This window comes from Aedes aegypti, chromosome 3, assembly GCF_002204515.2.
Source record: "Aedes aegypti strain LVP_AGWG chromosome 3, AaegL5.0 Primary Assembly, whole genome shotgun sequence".
Classification (NCBI taxonomy): Eukaryota; Metazoa; Arthropoda; class Insecta; order Diptera; family Culicidae; genus Aedes; species Aedes aegypti.
The window spans coordinates 148924796-148941718 of record NC_035109.1 but is presented as its reverse complement, the minus strand read 5'-3'; the positions used below and the strand labels follow the sequence as shown (position 1 = coordinate 148941718).

The 16923-nt window shown below is 36.6% G+C and overlaps 1 protein-coding gene across 9 annotated transcripts in view; it reads right to left on the bottom strand.

The window, feature by feature from the left end:
- Nucleotides 1-16923, bottom strand: part of LOC5572946 (ubiquitin carboxyl-terminal hydrolase 32) — an 85809-nt gene that overhangs the window by 21897 nt on the left and 46989 nt on the right. For 7 of the 9 annotated variants that reach the window (XM_021851797.1, XM_021851799.1, XM_021851798.1 and 4 more), the window contains exons 5-6: nt 8057-8368; nt 7384-7676 (exon numbers count right to left, since the gene is read on the bottom strand). In XM_021851797.1, coding sequence (XP_021707489.1) covers nt 7384-7676; nt 8057-8368 — 605 coding nt within the window. The remainder of the gene's footprint in view (nt 1-7383; nt 7677-8056; nt 8369-16923) is intronic. The other 2 variants (XM_021851806.1, XM_021851805.1) reach the window with 2 other exon arrangements.

Genomic DNA, 16923 nt, shown 5'->3' with positions numbered 1-16923 from the left:
ATAAACTTGCGACGACTGACGCGCCCCCATTATTCATATAACGGTGGGTTTAGAACTGGAGCTGGAGGTGATGATTTCGCATTTTGGAAAAAAACATCACCTCTGAACACTAGCGATTTTGCGGTTTGATCACGAATAAATGGATCATTGAAGGTAACTCTTTCGGTACTCACCGCATCAAAACAGCGGCGCTACCGTATATGAAATTTAACATTGTGACAGCATCGCTGTTATGTCAAACACACAAGAGTACGGTAGCGCTATCTGTGCTTTTCATTGCGGCCGTTTTGGTTATTTTTTCTTGTTTTGAACAATATTATTACGCTCGATATCTTATTTTTGATATTCTGAATGATCAAAATAGATTTCAAGCTCAAATTTCAGGCTCAATGACATCTCATCCCGAAAGCTCGTCCTGTATTAAAATTTGCCAAGTTTCAGGGCACGGAAAATGTTGAAACAGGATTCTAGTTCAATTTTTAACGAAGATTTAGAATATATAAATTGGATACCCATATACAACTCTATTGATAAATTCAACTAAAGAGCTTGATTACTAAATAAAATATAAAATATATAATTCTATTGAAAAGCTGAGAAAAACACATATTCGAGAATGGTGATTACGCTCTTTATACTAAAAAACTTCGCATGTCCGTGGGGCATACATATTGCAAAAAATAAGAGATAAAGTTAAGTAAGCAGTGCACAGGTGGATAATTAGGTCACGCGACGCCTCTGGTATTTTTCATTTTAATAAACAAAATTTTTATTTTCGGTTTGTTCTAAACGTGTAAACAGCATCAGAAAAACAAAATTAAAATTCGGTGTTTTTTTTTATTTACACAAAAAACAATTATTTTTATCAACTGATCTAAAAATACCTTTAATGATCAAAATCAGACATGAAGAAAATAGTCTATCCGAACTTAAGGGAAAAACCTTTCCCTTGAAATGGGATTTTGAATTATAGACATCAGCGATACACCCACAAAATTTCTCTAGAGTGCGTTTTGTTTTTTTTTAAGATTTTGTCTTGAACATGAACCAAAAAGAATACAAAACAGACATGAATCATGAACATGAAAAGAAACCCAACATGAAACCACGTCATGAGATTTTGGTTCCTCATTTGAACGGACAGTCCTTTAAGAATGATTTTAAGACTTTTTTGGAGTCCCTTGAGGTTACGACAAGTTATCGTGCTTGTTTTACTGAGGATTTCTTTCACATCTCACTCCAACAATCTCACGAGTTTTTTTTTGTGGTTTTCCAAGAATTTTCTAAGAAACTCTTCCAAGAATTTAGTTTTGGATAACTTCAAGAACTCAATCTGCAGCTTTTCTGGGGATAACCATAGAAACTACTTCGGAGATTCCATCAGGAATCCCTACAAAGACCGAGGAGAAATTTTCAAAGGACGTCTCAGGTTCTCAAGAAATATATCCATTGATTTCCATAGGACTTTCTTCAACATTCCCGTTTAGAGCATCTTCAAAATTCAAAATTGATTCAGTAATTCCTGTAATTTTTTTTTATTTGCCAAAGAAAAAAAATCTAGTCTGTCTTGCAGAAATTTCACTAGGGAAATGTCAAGGGTTTGATTCAGATTTGTTTGGCAGAAATTTTGAGAAAAATCGGCGTGGAATTTCTAAAGAAATTTTTGTTTGATCTCTGAAAATACTACTGTTTTCCTAATAAAATTATTCTTAGGACTTTTTGATGCGAAACCTTGAATGAAGTTTTGAAGAATCCATGGAGATTGGAAATATTATTTGAACAATTGTTAGACAAATGTTTGAACCACAGCAATAATAGTTTGTTGAAATGCTGAGAAGTTCTGGAGGAACTTAATGAGGAATTCCAGGTCAAATTTTTCAAGGGATTCTTGGAAAAATTCATAAAATATTTCATCGAATAATGTCTGAAAGAAGCAATTCTGTGCAATTTCTGAAAGTAATCGTGGCTGAATGTTTATAGAATACATATGAAAAATTAAAAAATCGGCGTTATCGAAACTATGGAAATAACCTTTGTGAAAGAACTTCATTAGGATATGTGATAAATCTCATAAAAGTAACAACTGAAAAAATCGCTGAATGAATGGAAAAACATTTGGAAGAAATCCTGGGATAATCACTGTAATTTGTTTTCAGAGTGATCTATGTGAAAATTACTGGAGGTAATAATGTTGCAAAGCTCTACGATTTTCTTGACAAAATTTTTGAAGGAATTCATTTGAGCATCCCTTGAAAAATTGCTGATAGCATCCCACGAGAAGTTTATAAAGATATTCCAGAAATAATCACTAGAATACCTGAATCATTCCTGGAAATTTCCTTCAGAACTTGTGGAATAGTCGAAACACATTTTTGTGAACAAATTTAGATTGTTTTCAATACCTTAATGCTTTCAATAAGTTTTATATGCTCATGAACGACACCCAACTGTAAATGGGAACTGTACTTGCCTTTCCCAACTTTCTAATCTTAAGTTAGGATTAGAGTTAGGTAAGAAGTTAAGATAAGGACGCTATTATCTACACATGTCTTTTGTCGGATAAATAAAAATCGTTAAAAAAAAATTTGAGGACTGAACATATCTAGTAGCTTCTTGACAAAAATTTTATGATTGAAAAGATTTTCTGTCACAAAAAAGATATATTCTACCTTGTATCACTGATTCAACAAAATTTCCCTGATTATGGCCGAAATTCCCTGAGAATTCCAGGTTTTTTCAGGTAGTAGACACCCTGAAATTCCTTTGTTTTGCTTCATGGATTGATTCATCAACCGACAACAGGGATTCCATAATTTTTCCACATAAGTTCCCGAAGCTTTCTCTTTAGATTCGTATGCGTCAACTTATGGACGCATAGATCATCACCCCATCACGGATTCAGTGTGTTTTGCTTATGGTTATCTTGTGTTATAATCATCATGTTCAAGTTGGTCGATTTATTGATTTACACAATGAGTTAATTATGATGAAATCGATGAGCTATGCTATCGATTTCCACGTTCAAAACTTTTAAATTGTTTGTGATCAACCCATAGAGAACTGAACGGTTGGACCTCGTGTCGCACGACAGTCATCATCATGCTTCCAAAGAGAAGAAGCAAATTTTGAAGCTGAAAGTGTTAGATGAGAATTTGTGAATTCGATTTTTCTTTTAGGGAAGGTGTACCGGTATTCGCCATGTACCAGTTATTCATCACCCCGGATTATATACCGTTTTACGACATATATGGTAGCCAATTGTTTAGTGTTCGCTAAATTGCTTTAAAAAGATAGGGAAACATTCTTGGAAACCGCAAAATTTTCTCAGAAAATAATAGAAAAAAATAATTTTCCTTAAAATGTTTGCTCCTTTGCACCTATTTTTCGCCATGGTGTTCCTCATTCGCCATCCTTCATAAGAAATCAACGTAAGTGGCGAATTCAGGAATCGAAATTAAAATCGTGGCGAATACTGGTGCAAGTGGTCCAGTATTCGCCACCCCTATTTCAATACAAAAACAAAGATTCTGATTAGTTTTTATATTTTCCCTGCTGAGCATGTATTGAAAGCTTTAGTTTAATGTATTGACAGTAACCAAAGGTCGTTTGATTTATGTATAAACAATATTTTTTCCTTAGTGTGGCCCCTATTAGTGAAGTTAACCGATCTTCAAGGATTCTACCTTTCCATAAGAAAACATTGATTATAATGTTCGGTTTAGTAGAAAAATCGGATTCCACCAACAGATTTTCCTTACTTTCAGTTTCGAATAAAATGGAATATGCTGACTCACCCGTTTGAAAAAAAAAAACAAGTGAGCTTGCGACAAGCAAGAGTTCTTCTATCAAATTTCTTCTTTCAATCTCATGACATTCATGTTCTGTCACACATGGCCGGCCAGCTAAAGTCACTACATTTTGAATTCAATAAGCAAATCAAACAGTTTTCGTAATTTCACTTTTAGACAGTCATGTTGGCTTCACATGACAACCTAATGTTGATACACATCAAATTAAACCGTGAAGTCAATGACGAAATCCATATGACCACCACACTCGAATCATGTTGTTTTCCCAAATCTCCCAAATGGCGGGGAACGTTTCTTTGGAGCCGGCCTTCTGATACCTGAATAGTCCCAAATCTTTGACTTTGGTAACGGACGGGTAGGAGGCAACCCTCATATAACGCACATTGGGGAAATCCGAACCCAAAGGTAGAAAAAATTTAATAACATTCATTGCACATTGCACATAGTCTTGCTTAGTTTTGTAGCTTGTTCGAAAGGAAATTTTCTCAGGAATCGATTGGTGATGGTTTCATAAACGTGGGACCGCTCTGGGGTAAGCTATGTTGTCCCTTTTGCCCCGATTCCTTGGAAATTTTTGATTTTTATGTTGTTTTGTGTAAAATTGTTTTATTGTGGAGATTATTACTCATGAATTCCGTCATTTATGGTCCATGCAATGTTTTACAGATAATGTTATAAAAAGATGGAAATTTAGGGGATTATGGGGCCAAATGTACAATAAAATATTTTTGAAGAGGAATTTTTGTTTTAAATTTTTTCAACATGTTTTTTTGTTGAAATAAATTCTAAAATAGTAAAATAATCATGAATATAGCTTGCAGAAATAAGTTGTAGTGAAATTTGTAGAAAATGTATGATCATTGATTATGCTCTATGCAAAATATTGCGAATAATTTAGCTTCTTATATCACAAATTCCAAACATTTCCAAACGATATGTGATAGTTTGGGTACGCGATATTGATCTAAATGATCGATTGCCGTTAGCCTCATCGATAGGAGATAGTGGGAGCATATAGTTTTTTGGCTATTTTTTGACCCAATTCCCATAGAAACGATTTATTTAATAATTAATTGAACAGATCAAACCAGATCCGAATCAAATTTACTATGTACTGAATTGTTTATTCTGTATCTGATACAATATTTAAATCATAAAACATAGAAGATTATGGGGAACTTTTACAGATAAATAAAAAATAACCAAATAAAATAAAACAAAAATGAAACTGCAGTGTATGAAGTGCCGTAACGGTTGACTCATTAGATTGGTAAGCAAACTGAGAGACAGATAAGGAACACTTCAGCATGTATGTTGAATTGTTGAAATCATACAGAACTTTTTCCATAGTCTTCAACACAATTGACGAGAGACTTATAAGGCTAAATGATCTAAATCTAAAATCTAAATGAATATATCATATCCTGCTGGCACTTTTCAATTTTAGGAGTAAAGATAACTAATCCAAAAATGAAACATCTTGTGACCCATCGGCGTATAGACCTTTCTGTCTACTAGATACGATGGGCAAGTTACAGGAGTGGTTGATCCTGAACTCTGGATGTAAAGAATGCGTGCAACAGCGCAAGTTTGGAAGCGATAACCCACGCACTTCATCGCCTCAAGGTACTGGTGCAGTTGTGTAAGCTTCTAAAACGCTATTTTGATGATAGTATTCCACTGTATGACAAAGCGGATGGGCAGAATAGCATTCAAATTATTTCGGGAGTACCTCAAGGTTCCAACCTGGGTCCGCTGTTATGGAATGCGATGATATTGTTGGCCAGTGGTTGTTGGCCCTAGTTGGTCTTTGGCGAATCGATGGAGGAAGTAGAGTTGACAGTAGCGCACACTATCTGCGTAGTTAAGGAATGCATGAATTTAGGAAACTGGGCTGATCCATCACAAGTCTAAGATGGTGGTGGTCAACAATCGCAAGTCCGAGCAACGGGTTCTAATCTCGGTAGGTGATTGCACCATAGAGTCCAAGCGATCTCATAGGCATCTTGGAGTAATAATCGATGATAAGCTGCGCTTCGCTAGCCACGTTGAATATGCCTGTAAAAGGGCATCTACGGCTATAGCGGCGCTTTCGAAAATGATGTCTAACAGCTCTGCTGTAATTGCCGGCAAACGCAAGCTCCTGGTAGGCGTAGCAGTGCATACCGAATGGTATCTAAAGAGCCCGTGTGCATCATAGCCGGGATGACGCCCATCGGGCTCATCATCAAGGAAGATGTTCAATGCTTCAACCAAAGAGGTACCAGAGGAGTCCACGGCACGTGTAAAGAGGAAACGCTCAGAAGTTGGCAGCAGGAATGGGATAACTCCACTAAGGGTAGATAGACCCATCGGCTAATACCAAATGTGTCAGATTGATATGGAAGAAACCATGAGGAAGTGTCAGTTTCTGTCAGGACATGGTTGCTTTAGACAGTACCTGCATAGGTTCGGGCACTCAGAATCTCCTGCGTGCCCCAATTGTGCTGGTGTGGAGGAAACAGCGGAGCAAGTCATGTTCGATTGCCCCCGTTTCATTGTTATGAGAGGTCGCATGCTCGCTACATGCGGAGGGGACACGTCCCCCCGACATTATAAAAATGGTTTTAGTGGGTCGGCAACCCCACAATACCTGAGTTACCTTCTCAGGGGTCTGATTTCAGATTTCCCCTCCTTTTTCTCATTCAATTGTCATGAGACAGTTTAAAACCACCTGAATCTCATAGAACAGTTCACCAAAACTATAAAACAAATCAAAACCATAATACTAAATAATATCCTAATTAAAAATTGTGATACAACTTCATCAATATCGTGAACTCAGTGCACTTACTTAATCCCAATGTACTTCCATCGTAGTGTAATAGAAGTGAAAATATGTCATACATAAGATTGATTCACGCGTGGCAAATAAAACTAAAGGTATGTGTTGATAAATATTATTAGAGAAAGATAAAGGTTTGAATTTAAATTAGTCTAGTAGCCGCTCATCATGAAATGTTACCTTTTAAGCCAATCCAATACTGGCGGTGGAAGCATAACAATGTTTAAAAATCGATAATCTATGAAATTGCGTTTGAAGGTCGAAAAACGGGTTTTTATTATTCTTATGCATCTATTCTTCCAAGATGATTTTAAAACTATAATGTCAAAAACTACAAAATCTTTCAATTTCAGAAATGCTTCCACCGGCAGAATATTACCGCTCTGACCAATAATCTCTAAGAATATTTAACGAACCCTTTGTAAGATTGATGTTCTCTAAGTCGTCTTAATCACAACTAAATTACGGGAGCAGGCCATTTAGCATAAAGCCATTTGGCATGTCAAAGGACCGGCGTTATGCCGTTTGGCATAATCACTTGGCATCCCTTCTTTCATAAGATGACTGTTCTTGTTGAGAAAATGTTACTTCAAATGACTATTATGCCGAATGACCTTATGCGAAACAGCTTTATGCCAAATGATCCAGACTTCTGAACTACTCAGAGAACATCATTCCGACAAACCATATAAAACAAGATAAACCTAAATACTAAGCTAAAATCTACAAAACTTATATACACAACCATACCTTGAAGCACAACATATTCGGGGGCATGCAGAGTGTGTTGCCAAAGCACCGGCTTACCTTCGATGCCGTCGTCGTCGTCGCGTTCGTCGTTGCCGTTCCGGATGCTTTGCGATTGGCCGCCCCACCAGAACCGGTGCCAACTTTGGTCGGATTGTCGCCGGGACCGGACCGACGACCGGTGATGGCCACCGTATCGTCAACCGTGGTCGACGACGAGTTGGACGACGAGGAGATCGTCGTGTTGAGCGACGTGGTCGTCAGCTGGCTCGGTTCTATCGATGGTAGTAGAAGAGCTTTTTTATGGTGAGCGATTCAGGACGAAGGTAGTAACGATGAGCAGACCGTGGTTGGGGTGTTATGGTGATGCGATGATCGGGTAAGGAGCACAATGGAAGATGACGGAAATGTGACGAATGATGATGATTCGGAGGAAAAAGAGATGAATAACGAGAAACAAAAAACATGTTATACGTTAATTAGATGGTAACAAAAATGCAGGGCTATCTCGTTTGGCAAAATTCGAATCGCCTATTGTGCCAAACGACATACCCTCGGAACGAAAACAACGCAACACACGATGGCAGTGTGAGAAAATGGTAGTAAAAGTTATAATCAAACAATTCGAAATAATGCTCCAGCGAATCGAATGTGCACTTGTACTGACGACCCCTACCTGGTGTTCGCTGAATGTCCTTCAGGCCCTTTTCGATGTTGATGGCCAACTCGGAACCGGCGCGAGATCGCACAAGTATATTGTCGAATTTCGGCAGTTCGTACACGTACAATTCGCACGCCGTGCTGGGTTCGATTTTCTTCTCGTTGGCCAAAATGCACCGGATCTGCGAATTGGACAGCTCACAGATGAGCATCAGTTCCGGATCGAGGGCGCACAGATCACTCAGCTGTTTCTTCAAATCCCAGTACTTCATTTCCGAGTTCAGTCTTAGGCCGTATTTCACCGGGACCGAGCCGTCCAGCATGGTAACTGGAAAAGACAGAATTTGAAATAGAATACAAAAAGAATTATTATAAAGTTCGAGGATATTTGCTAAACTGTTCAGCTTCTCTATACAATACAAGAGAGAGTTTTCTTTCTGGGAGAGAAGAGTCAAGGGTAAACCCTGTGTGTTCTGATTTTAGAAATATAATGTTCATCACAAGGCTCACCCTCACTCACACAAAGACTCATCCAGAAATTCTTTTAGAAATTGCCGATAATCATTTAACCAGTAACATCTTGTGACTTAAGGACTAACACCTCCAAATCATAACCTTAGAATCCCTCCTGCTACTTTCTTCCTAGGTAATCTTTTCGGAATCGTTCCATAAATCATTGGAATATTTTGTAGATTTTCCCAGTTATCCAGATATTCCTTCAGATCTTCCTCCCGAACTATTTCAAACATTAAATTTCACAATAACTTTATATGAGTTAGGGGGCAATGTGGCGTAGTTGGCTACACGTTCGCTTCATAAGCGGATCGTCATGGGTTTGATTCCCAGCCCCCCAACAAAAAACTCTTCGTCAGTCCGCTTGAAAACTACACGAGCTCCACTCGTCCAACACCATGGACGTCTGAAAGCGGACTGACAACTGACCCTCTTCTGAGCGAACATACTCTAATGTACCTGGATCCACAAATAGATTTAATCGATAAAGCAGACAAAAAAGAGAACAACTGTCTGATTTGAATTCGCTCTGGTGTTAAGTAAATGGAGAATAAAAAAAAAATTATATGAGTTTTGTTCCAGATATTGGGCTGGTGTTCTTCTAAAAAAATGTGTAGTAAATTTTATTATTGCCTTAAGTAGTGTGGCTCAAGCTGCTCTTCTATTCGTTTTTTGACACCAAACTGCTAACTCTACTGTGGTGTGTGTCGTATCCTGTCGAAATATAAAAGGACGATAAGCGTCCTCCACGAACTTTCCGCAAAGCGTCCGTTGCTCGCAACTCTAAATCCGCTCAAGAGATCATCCAAAGATGACGTTCATCATTTGGGGGAGGGAGGGGGTCTAAGAAAGTGTGACAGTGCATGTATTACGATTTGGAAAAAGCGTGACAGAGCGAGAAGAGGGGTCTAGAAATCCCAAAAAAACAATGGACGTCATATTAGAATCTTCCGTAACTGACTTGACTTCCTACGGTGTACGGCCATTTGGCCGAATACCGTTTGGCCGATTGCCATTTGGCTGAACGAGTCGTTTGGCCGAATAAAGCAAAAAAAATCAAATTGTAGGATCATAAGTGTGACCCAATAACTGATCAGCTAATTATTTTTTTGATCTTTATGATTATTTATTACTATTGGCAATAATTTAGTTTATATTTTAATTGGGTATTTTACCTTCTTTGAATTATTGGCAGTTCTTTGTAGTTATACTGATATAACAATTATTTTCATTACACTTGCTTAAATTTTTATAGAAAGTTTTTTCTTCTTTTGATCATAGGTTATTCTTTCATATTTAAATGTTAAAGGCTTATAATACGTTCATGAAGAGTCTATGTATATTGTTTAGCATTGTCATTCTTCTCTAAGATTAAGATTGCAACTTGTGAACTGAACTCTGCACCGTTGATTGCGTATATCAGAAAAGTAGTTCAGTATTGTTTTCAATTTCGGCCAAACGGCATTCGGCCAAATGACACTTTATGCCAAATGGTGTTAGGCCAAAAGGCATTCGGCCAAAAGACCCGGAACCACATCCTGGTTGTCTGGGTAACTATCAACGTTAAGGTGAAACATGTCGGAATCCAAACATAGCTGTCAAACTTACTTGAAACTAGTTTTGAATTGTTGCATGGCAGTGAAAAGATATTGCTAGAAGATTAAATAAAAAAAAGTAGGTCGGCATCCATAATGTCGAACTATTCAAAAGTTGTACTTAGTATTGACAAAAAAGAAAAGTATGTTTATATTTAAATTATATAAAATAGAAATAAGGTTTCATGTCGACACTTGTAGTGACGAACCATCCATAGTTTGTTTGAAAATTACATAAACGCAATGTTGCCTGTGTTACCATGAGCATGGAACGAGCTCAAAAGTTTGTAATCCATTCTTGACTGAACACGAACAACTTTTCACACTCATAGTACCCAAACAGGACACGATTGATCTTGATTCCGACGCCTGCACGAACAGAGCATGCAGCAGAACCAAAAGACCACACAATATAGACTCTCTGAACCCCAAAATAGACTTTAAGGAAAGATTCACACTAAATTGATAAAGTAATGGTTAATCTCATAAAGATTCTATGGAGTATTATCAAAAGTTTTTTTCAAAGTACCTCTCCAATAAAAAAATTGCAGCGAACTACAGCATTATCATATCATAGAATCATAGAAGAATCTGAAGAAAGGAATTTTATTGCAGGAATATTTCGGGGATTTTTTTCTAAGAAATATATTGAGGATTTGCTGCAGAAACTTGTTGATATTGGTAAGACCTTGGGAGGAATCTCTGAAAGGAAGGAGCTGGAAAAGTACAGTAGAAATGTATGGAGAAATCTCCTCAAGATTATCTGGAACAAACCTTGAAGAATTCCTTGGAGAAATTCCCCTTTACAAAAAACAACCGTCCCATGGACGGTTCCCCTTAACAAAAATTCCTTAACTTTATCTTTGCGAGGATAGCACCATAGATAAGCATAGCATAGCATAGCGTAGACTGACTGTATATGGTTGCTACTCCGTAGTTGATTGGAACTGGTAAGAATTGCACTTGCACTTCGATCCAAATAAAAAAGAGGTGGGACTTTCCGTTTACTCCCGAAGTGCATTTTAGCAGCTCTCAAATTATTGACCAAAAACGCCGCCGGCCAAGTCCTTACAGTTAGTTGGGATGGGAATGGAATGTTAATTTGTAATGATTTTTGCTTCTAAAGAACGAGAATAATTCTGCATCTCCATTCCAAGATTATTTTGAGTAATGACGTAAAAAGAAAGGTATGTGTAAGTAGTAATTATATGAATAAGGGTTTATGCAGGGCTGACAAGCGTCAGATTTGACTGGTGACGAAATAAAAAAATATTATCGTCTAATATAATAAAACTGAAAGGTCGTCGAATCGTCATCGACGAAAGAATCTATGGCGAACTTCAATCCAAAATAGTCAACGGACAAATTATCTTCATTCCTTTCGCTCCCCTTTCTCAAATTAAGAAGACGTTTCTTGTATATTTGCTTGCTACGCACCAAACGACGAATGCTAATTTCAGGTACAGTCAACTATCCATAACTCGATATTGAAGGGACCATCGAGAACACAAAACCAATGCAAATGCGATCCAAGGGACCATCAAAATAGCCATGAAAATCAACTTTTACCATGGTTATCTAACTCAATGGCGAGATGCGAAGTATCGAGTAAGGTAAAGTTGATTGTATTTGCCCAAAGCTTCAGATATTACTCCGAAGATTTCTTTGGGTTAGATAGATGGATAGATATTTTTATTTGAGAGATTAACAGCCCGAGGCTGATTATTTTAGTAATTATTTCCCATGGAAGAATTTTCCTTACAATTCCTCCAAGAATTTGGTTTTGGACATCTCAAAATAAAACTAGGATTTTATCAAAAATCACAAAGGAAATTACTCCGGAGATTGCTCTCAAGATTTCTTTGGAAATTTCTCCAGTAATTCTCAGAGATTCTTCAAAGAAGTCTTCAAAGATTCATCTGAGCATTCTTCCAGGAGTTTTTTCAAACATTTTTCCAGGGAAACGTGAATGCAATTTTTCATAAATTTTAGAAATCATGGAAAAAAAATATCCTGAGGAAATACTGAAGCAAATCTTTAAGTAATCTCTGATAAAATGTATGTAAGTTCTTATCGAATCTGTGGATTATATCCCGCAGGATTTCATGAAAGAACTCCTTGAAAAACATTGGACGGAATCGCTGAAAAAAATGATTGGAAGATTCATTGGAAACATTACTGTAGTCTCAACTGTTGTGCAACCTTAAATGAGCTATTGAATATTCCATGGAGATTTTTTTGAGAAATTTATTGAGAAATTTTTGGAAGATCTTGTTCTTTTGATTTTTTTTTTTCTAGGATTTCACCCAAGGATTACTGCACCCATGGATGAAAACCTATAAAAAAATCAAGAGGAAATCAATAATGAAACACAGGCCGAAATTGAAAAATTCTTTGAAAAAGCCTAATAGATTTCCTCGAATATCCCCCCGAGGAAATTTGGGAGCAATTCTTTGGAGTAACTGTGGATGAAATGGCGTAGAAATTCTTCTCGGATGTCTTGGAATTTTTTATCAAAAACTCTGGAATTGACCTTTGCGGATTGTGTTGGAAGGAATTCTGTGGCAATCTTTGGAAGATCTCCTGTTCTCGTAGAGGAACAACTGGAGAATTTGGTCAAAGGATTATTGAAATAATATTAGAAGGTAGTCCTAGGCTAGTTTTTTTTATGTAATTCCTGAGAAAATTACTGGAGATAGTAACGTTAAATGCTCCACGATATCCTGGAGCAAATTCTGGAAAAATTCCTCTAAGCATCATTTGAAAAAATGCGTGATTAGTAATTGGTAGAGGAAACTCTTGATGAATTTTGGAGAGTCTCTGAAAGTATTTCAGAAATCTCTGGAGAAACCACTAGAATAATTACTGAAGCTTTTTTCACGAGAAATCTGAGAAGAAAGTCTTGAAGAATCAGTTGAATAATCTCGTAACAGTCGTGAGTCCGTAGAAATTTGAATCAGAACTTACTGCAAGCAAAATAAGGAAAAAAGAGAGAGATAATGATATCAAAACCAAAATGGTTTGGTTAAAATGAAGACATTGAAAACCTTTCTTAAACATAAGGGCTTTATAGATACTCTAAAAAGAGACCTGCTACCAGCCCTATACACATTACGGAGAGATTTTAGAAATTTGATGTTCATCCTCACGTACACAAAGATTAATCCAGAAATGTTTTCAAGGAAACGTTTAGAAAATTTTGCAATGATACTTTCAGAACTTACAGCAGAGATTCATTCAAAAATTCGTTCAGCAATTCTTCCGGATATTTATTTGAACAGAAATACTTTCAGCAGTTTCTTAAAACATCTTTCCTGTAACGCAATTTCTTTATGAAATTCTCCGTTGCACCTGACAGGATACCCTGTCCCAATACGCATCTTAAAACGATGCTTGCGGTATTCTTTCTAAAGTTCTTCCTGGTACTATTTCAATATTTTTGCCATGAATTTCTCCAAGAAGTTTTTCAAAAATTGTCACAACAGTTCTTCAAGTGACTTAAGAAAAACTCTTTAAAGCCATACTTTGGAATTCCTTTAAATATTTCGTTGCGAGGTATTTTGTTCGGAATCTTTCCATTCATCATTGCAATACTTTATAGGAGTTTTCCAATTTCCTTGAGATATTCCTCCAAATCTGCCTTCAGATATTCCTTCCGAACATTTAAATCTAAAACGACTTCTAGTGGATTCCTCCAAAAACTCCACCAGGAATTCTCTTTTTTCCGGATAGCAATACTTTTTTTCAGATGTTTCAGCGTACGTAGGTACGCTATTGTGGCATTTCCTTGAAACTATTGAGAATCAGAGCTGCATCAGCATGTATGCGTGATTAGCACGGTCAACAACGAAGGCGAAATAACTAGTTTGACAAAGACTGCTGGAGAGTGACAAACGTGAACTTCCATGAAACGCAAGTCATCATGTAGATGAAATCGTTTGTCCTTGACATTACTCATACCTATCCTTTCTTCAAAGTAACAACTTTAGTTCATCGAGGGAAAAGCTACGTGGTTTTCCAATTGCGTGTCTTTGTCAGCTGTTTGCAAAACTTATTCGATATTTGTAAGCGATGATCGGAATTGTCCGGTTGTAGTCAACGTTGTTCAGATATAAGTGGCAAATTTACCACTGCAGAAGCTGATTTCTGATGGTGGAATTTGTGTGGGAATATCTGTCTTAAATTCTTTTCATTTTCATTTTCATTTTGCAGCGTTTGGTGGGGCAATGAGAGCGCAAGTCAGTCCAAAGCCGGGGGAAGGGATAGGTAATGGCCGTAATAGTCTATGCGGACCACTTGAACACCATCGGAAAGGATAAGAAGGGTTGGGGTAGGGTATAGGGAATTGGAGAAGACTTGACACAGTAATGCGATTAATGCTGCAAAATGTAAATGTGCTGAAAGCAATTTAATTTGAGTTTTGAAGTTTGATTTGACTTATTAAAATTCCAAATAGATCGGCCATTGTACAAGTAAGAAAGAATATGCTGATCGCTTTCTAGAAATTTTATAAACAACAAAATAATAACAATATGAGAATGATGCTAAGGGCTGCTGATGGCACGATGCTTCGCTTTAGGAGATTTTGATACTGATTGAACACTATAAAGAGCGCAATTCAATCGATGGTGATAACTTTACAAAATTTATCTGTTTTTGCAATGATTGACGATGCTGATTTATATAAAAATAGTTGATATTATTAGTTCATTAGTTTGTTTGATCTATGAGTTAATAATGGAAAAATTTTACATACCCTTGATGATTATACTTCCCTGACCAGAAATATTCTATTTTGAGCACTCTTTTCGAAGCTATTCTATCCAGGTATCCATGTACTGCTTTCAATCCTGAAAGTATTCTTATTGTGCATGCTCATGCATTATATTAGTGATGCTCATAATCATGCAACAGATAAGAAGGAGAGAAAAAGGGAATATAGGAACAGTGATTAGTAATGAGTTAATTATGTAGTTTTGTTAGAATTATAAACAATTAAACAGTAGTAATGAATAGCTTACAAAAACTTTGCAGCATAGCTGAGCCTTTCGGATCGTAAGACCGATGTATAAAAATAATTTGTTTCGAAATTGTCCGCGTGGTCTTCTAGTGCCCCTATTAGATAAGAATCAGTCATAGACATACATACCGAATGCTCGCCATGACCCTATGACCAACATTTGTATATGTATAGCCTTAGCTGATGTGGCTTTTCTAATAGGTAGTTCTTTCACTCATTGATTGTCTTCAAAACTGTATCAAGTATGGAAAATTGATTTTATTTCATTTATTACTACATTGAAGCTACATTGTACTTATTAAGTATTAGGTATTAATTTATGTTTTATCACTATTGATATTATCAAGGCCAGAATTCCCAGTGAGTGAAGAACTTTATAGTACTAGAACACCATAGAAGATCGCTAAACATTACCTAATCATGGAACGGCTTTTTGCTCTATTATTTTAGGTAGATGCTATTGATCTCCCTTTGCTCCTATCCGCAACCCGGTGCACGCGCCCTGTTGGTTTTCGAAAACCTCGTAGAAGATTACAAACCGTCAATGGCATTCCCAATTACTACCCCACATTGCACATTCAAGGGTCTGATTGTGCTCCTAACCCACCCTCAGTCTGTAATCTTCTCGCCAGTTTGAAATTATATTTTCCCGAAGTGAAAGTAATTTTGATGAGTGATAGCGTAGTGCAGCCCAACTGCATAGTACAGTAGTTTAACCAGAATCTTTAGGTCAGAAGATAAAATCTAAATTTTGTAATAAATAGGTTGCCATTGCTTTGAAATTCACCCAACATCTAATCAAAACTACTAACAACAGCGATCAATTATCAAAATTCATCGCTCCCTGGAAAATATAATTCCAAGCCCAGGGGGGAATATCTGTCTTAAATTCTGTAAAAAAAACTTTTGAAAAAAAAAAGTTTGAACTGTTATTCAGATTCGTGCTTATAAAATGCATGGGGTGCCTCCGTTTTATATTTATCTTGAACAGAATTCATGGATTGTATTTAAAGTAGTCTAAAGGAACTCTAAGAAGCGTTTCTTCAAAAAATATTTGAAAAAAACCTAGTATTTATTTTTTTAGGAATTTTTGAAGAAATTGACGGGAAAATACTCAAAAGTATCCCCAAAAGTAAGTACCCTTTAACAATCTTTGAATGATTTTTCTTAAAACGGTCATGGACAAATTCCTAGAGGAATTCGAGGATGAATTCTTGGCGGAATTTCTGAACAAATCTCTGGACTAAATTTTCAAACTTTCAAAGAACCTCTTCCACATGAATTCCTTGATGAAATTTAAGTAGAACTTTAAACATCTAATAGGCATGTTCGGAAAAATCCCTGCTGAGTCCTTGGAGAAATTCTTGCGAAATTACAAAAGTAATCAAAGAATACTCGACAGAATTATTGAAAGGATTCTAAAAGGAATACCTGAATGAATACTTGCAACATTTTTTAAAGAAATTTTACAGGAGCGCACGGATCAATTTCTAGACGAATTTGCGTAATAATTTTTGATTATTTTTGTGGAAAAATGCCTAAAGCAATTTCCGGCGAGATAAGTGTCATGTCTACCTATCTCAAGTAATATTAATTATTCTACCTTTTGACTTGGTACCTGTTATCTGTTCGTACCTACGGTATTTCTGAGCTATAAGTACTGGCTGCAGTTGGCGCAGAAGGGATACTTCCCGTACTGTGGACTGATTAACATATTATTTTGTTCTTTATTTACAGGATATAAAAATAAGTAAA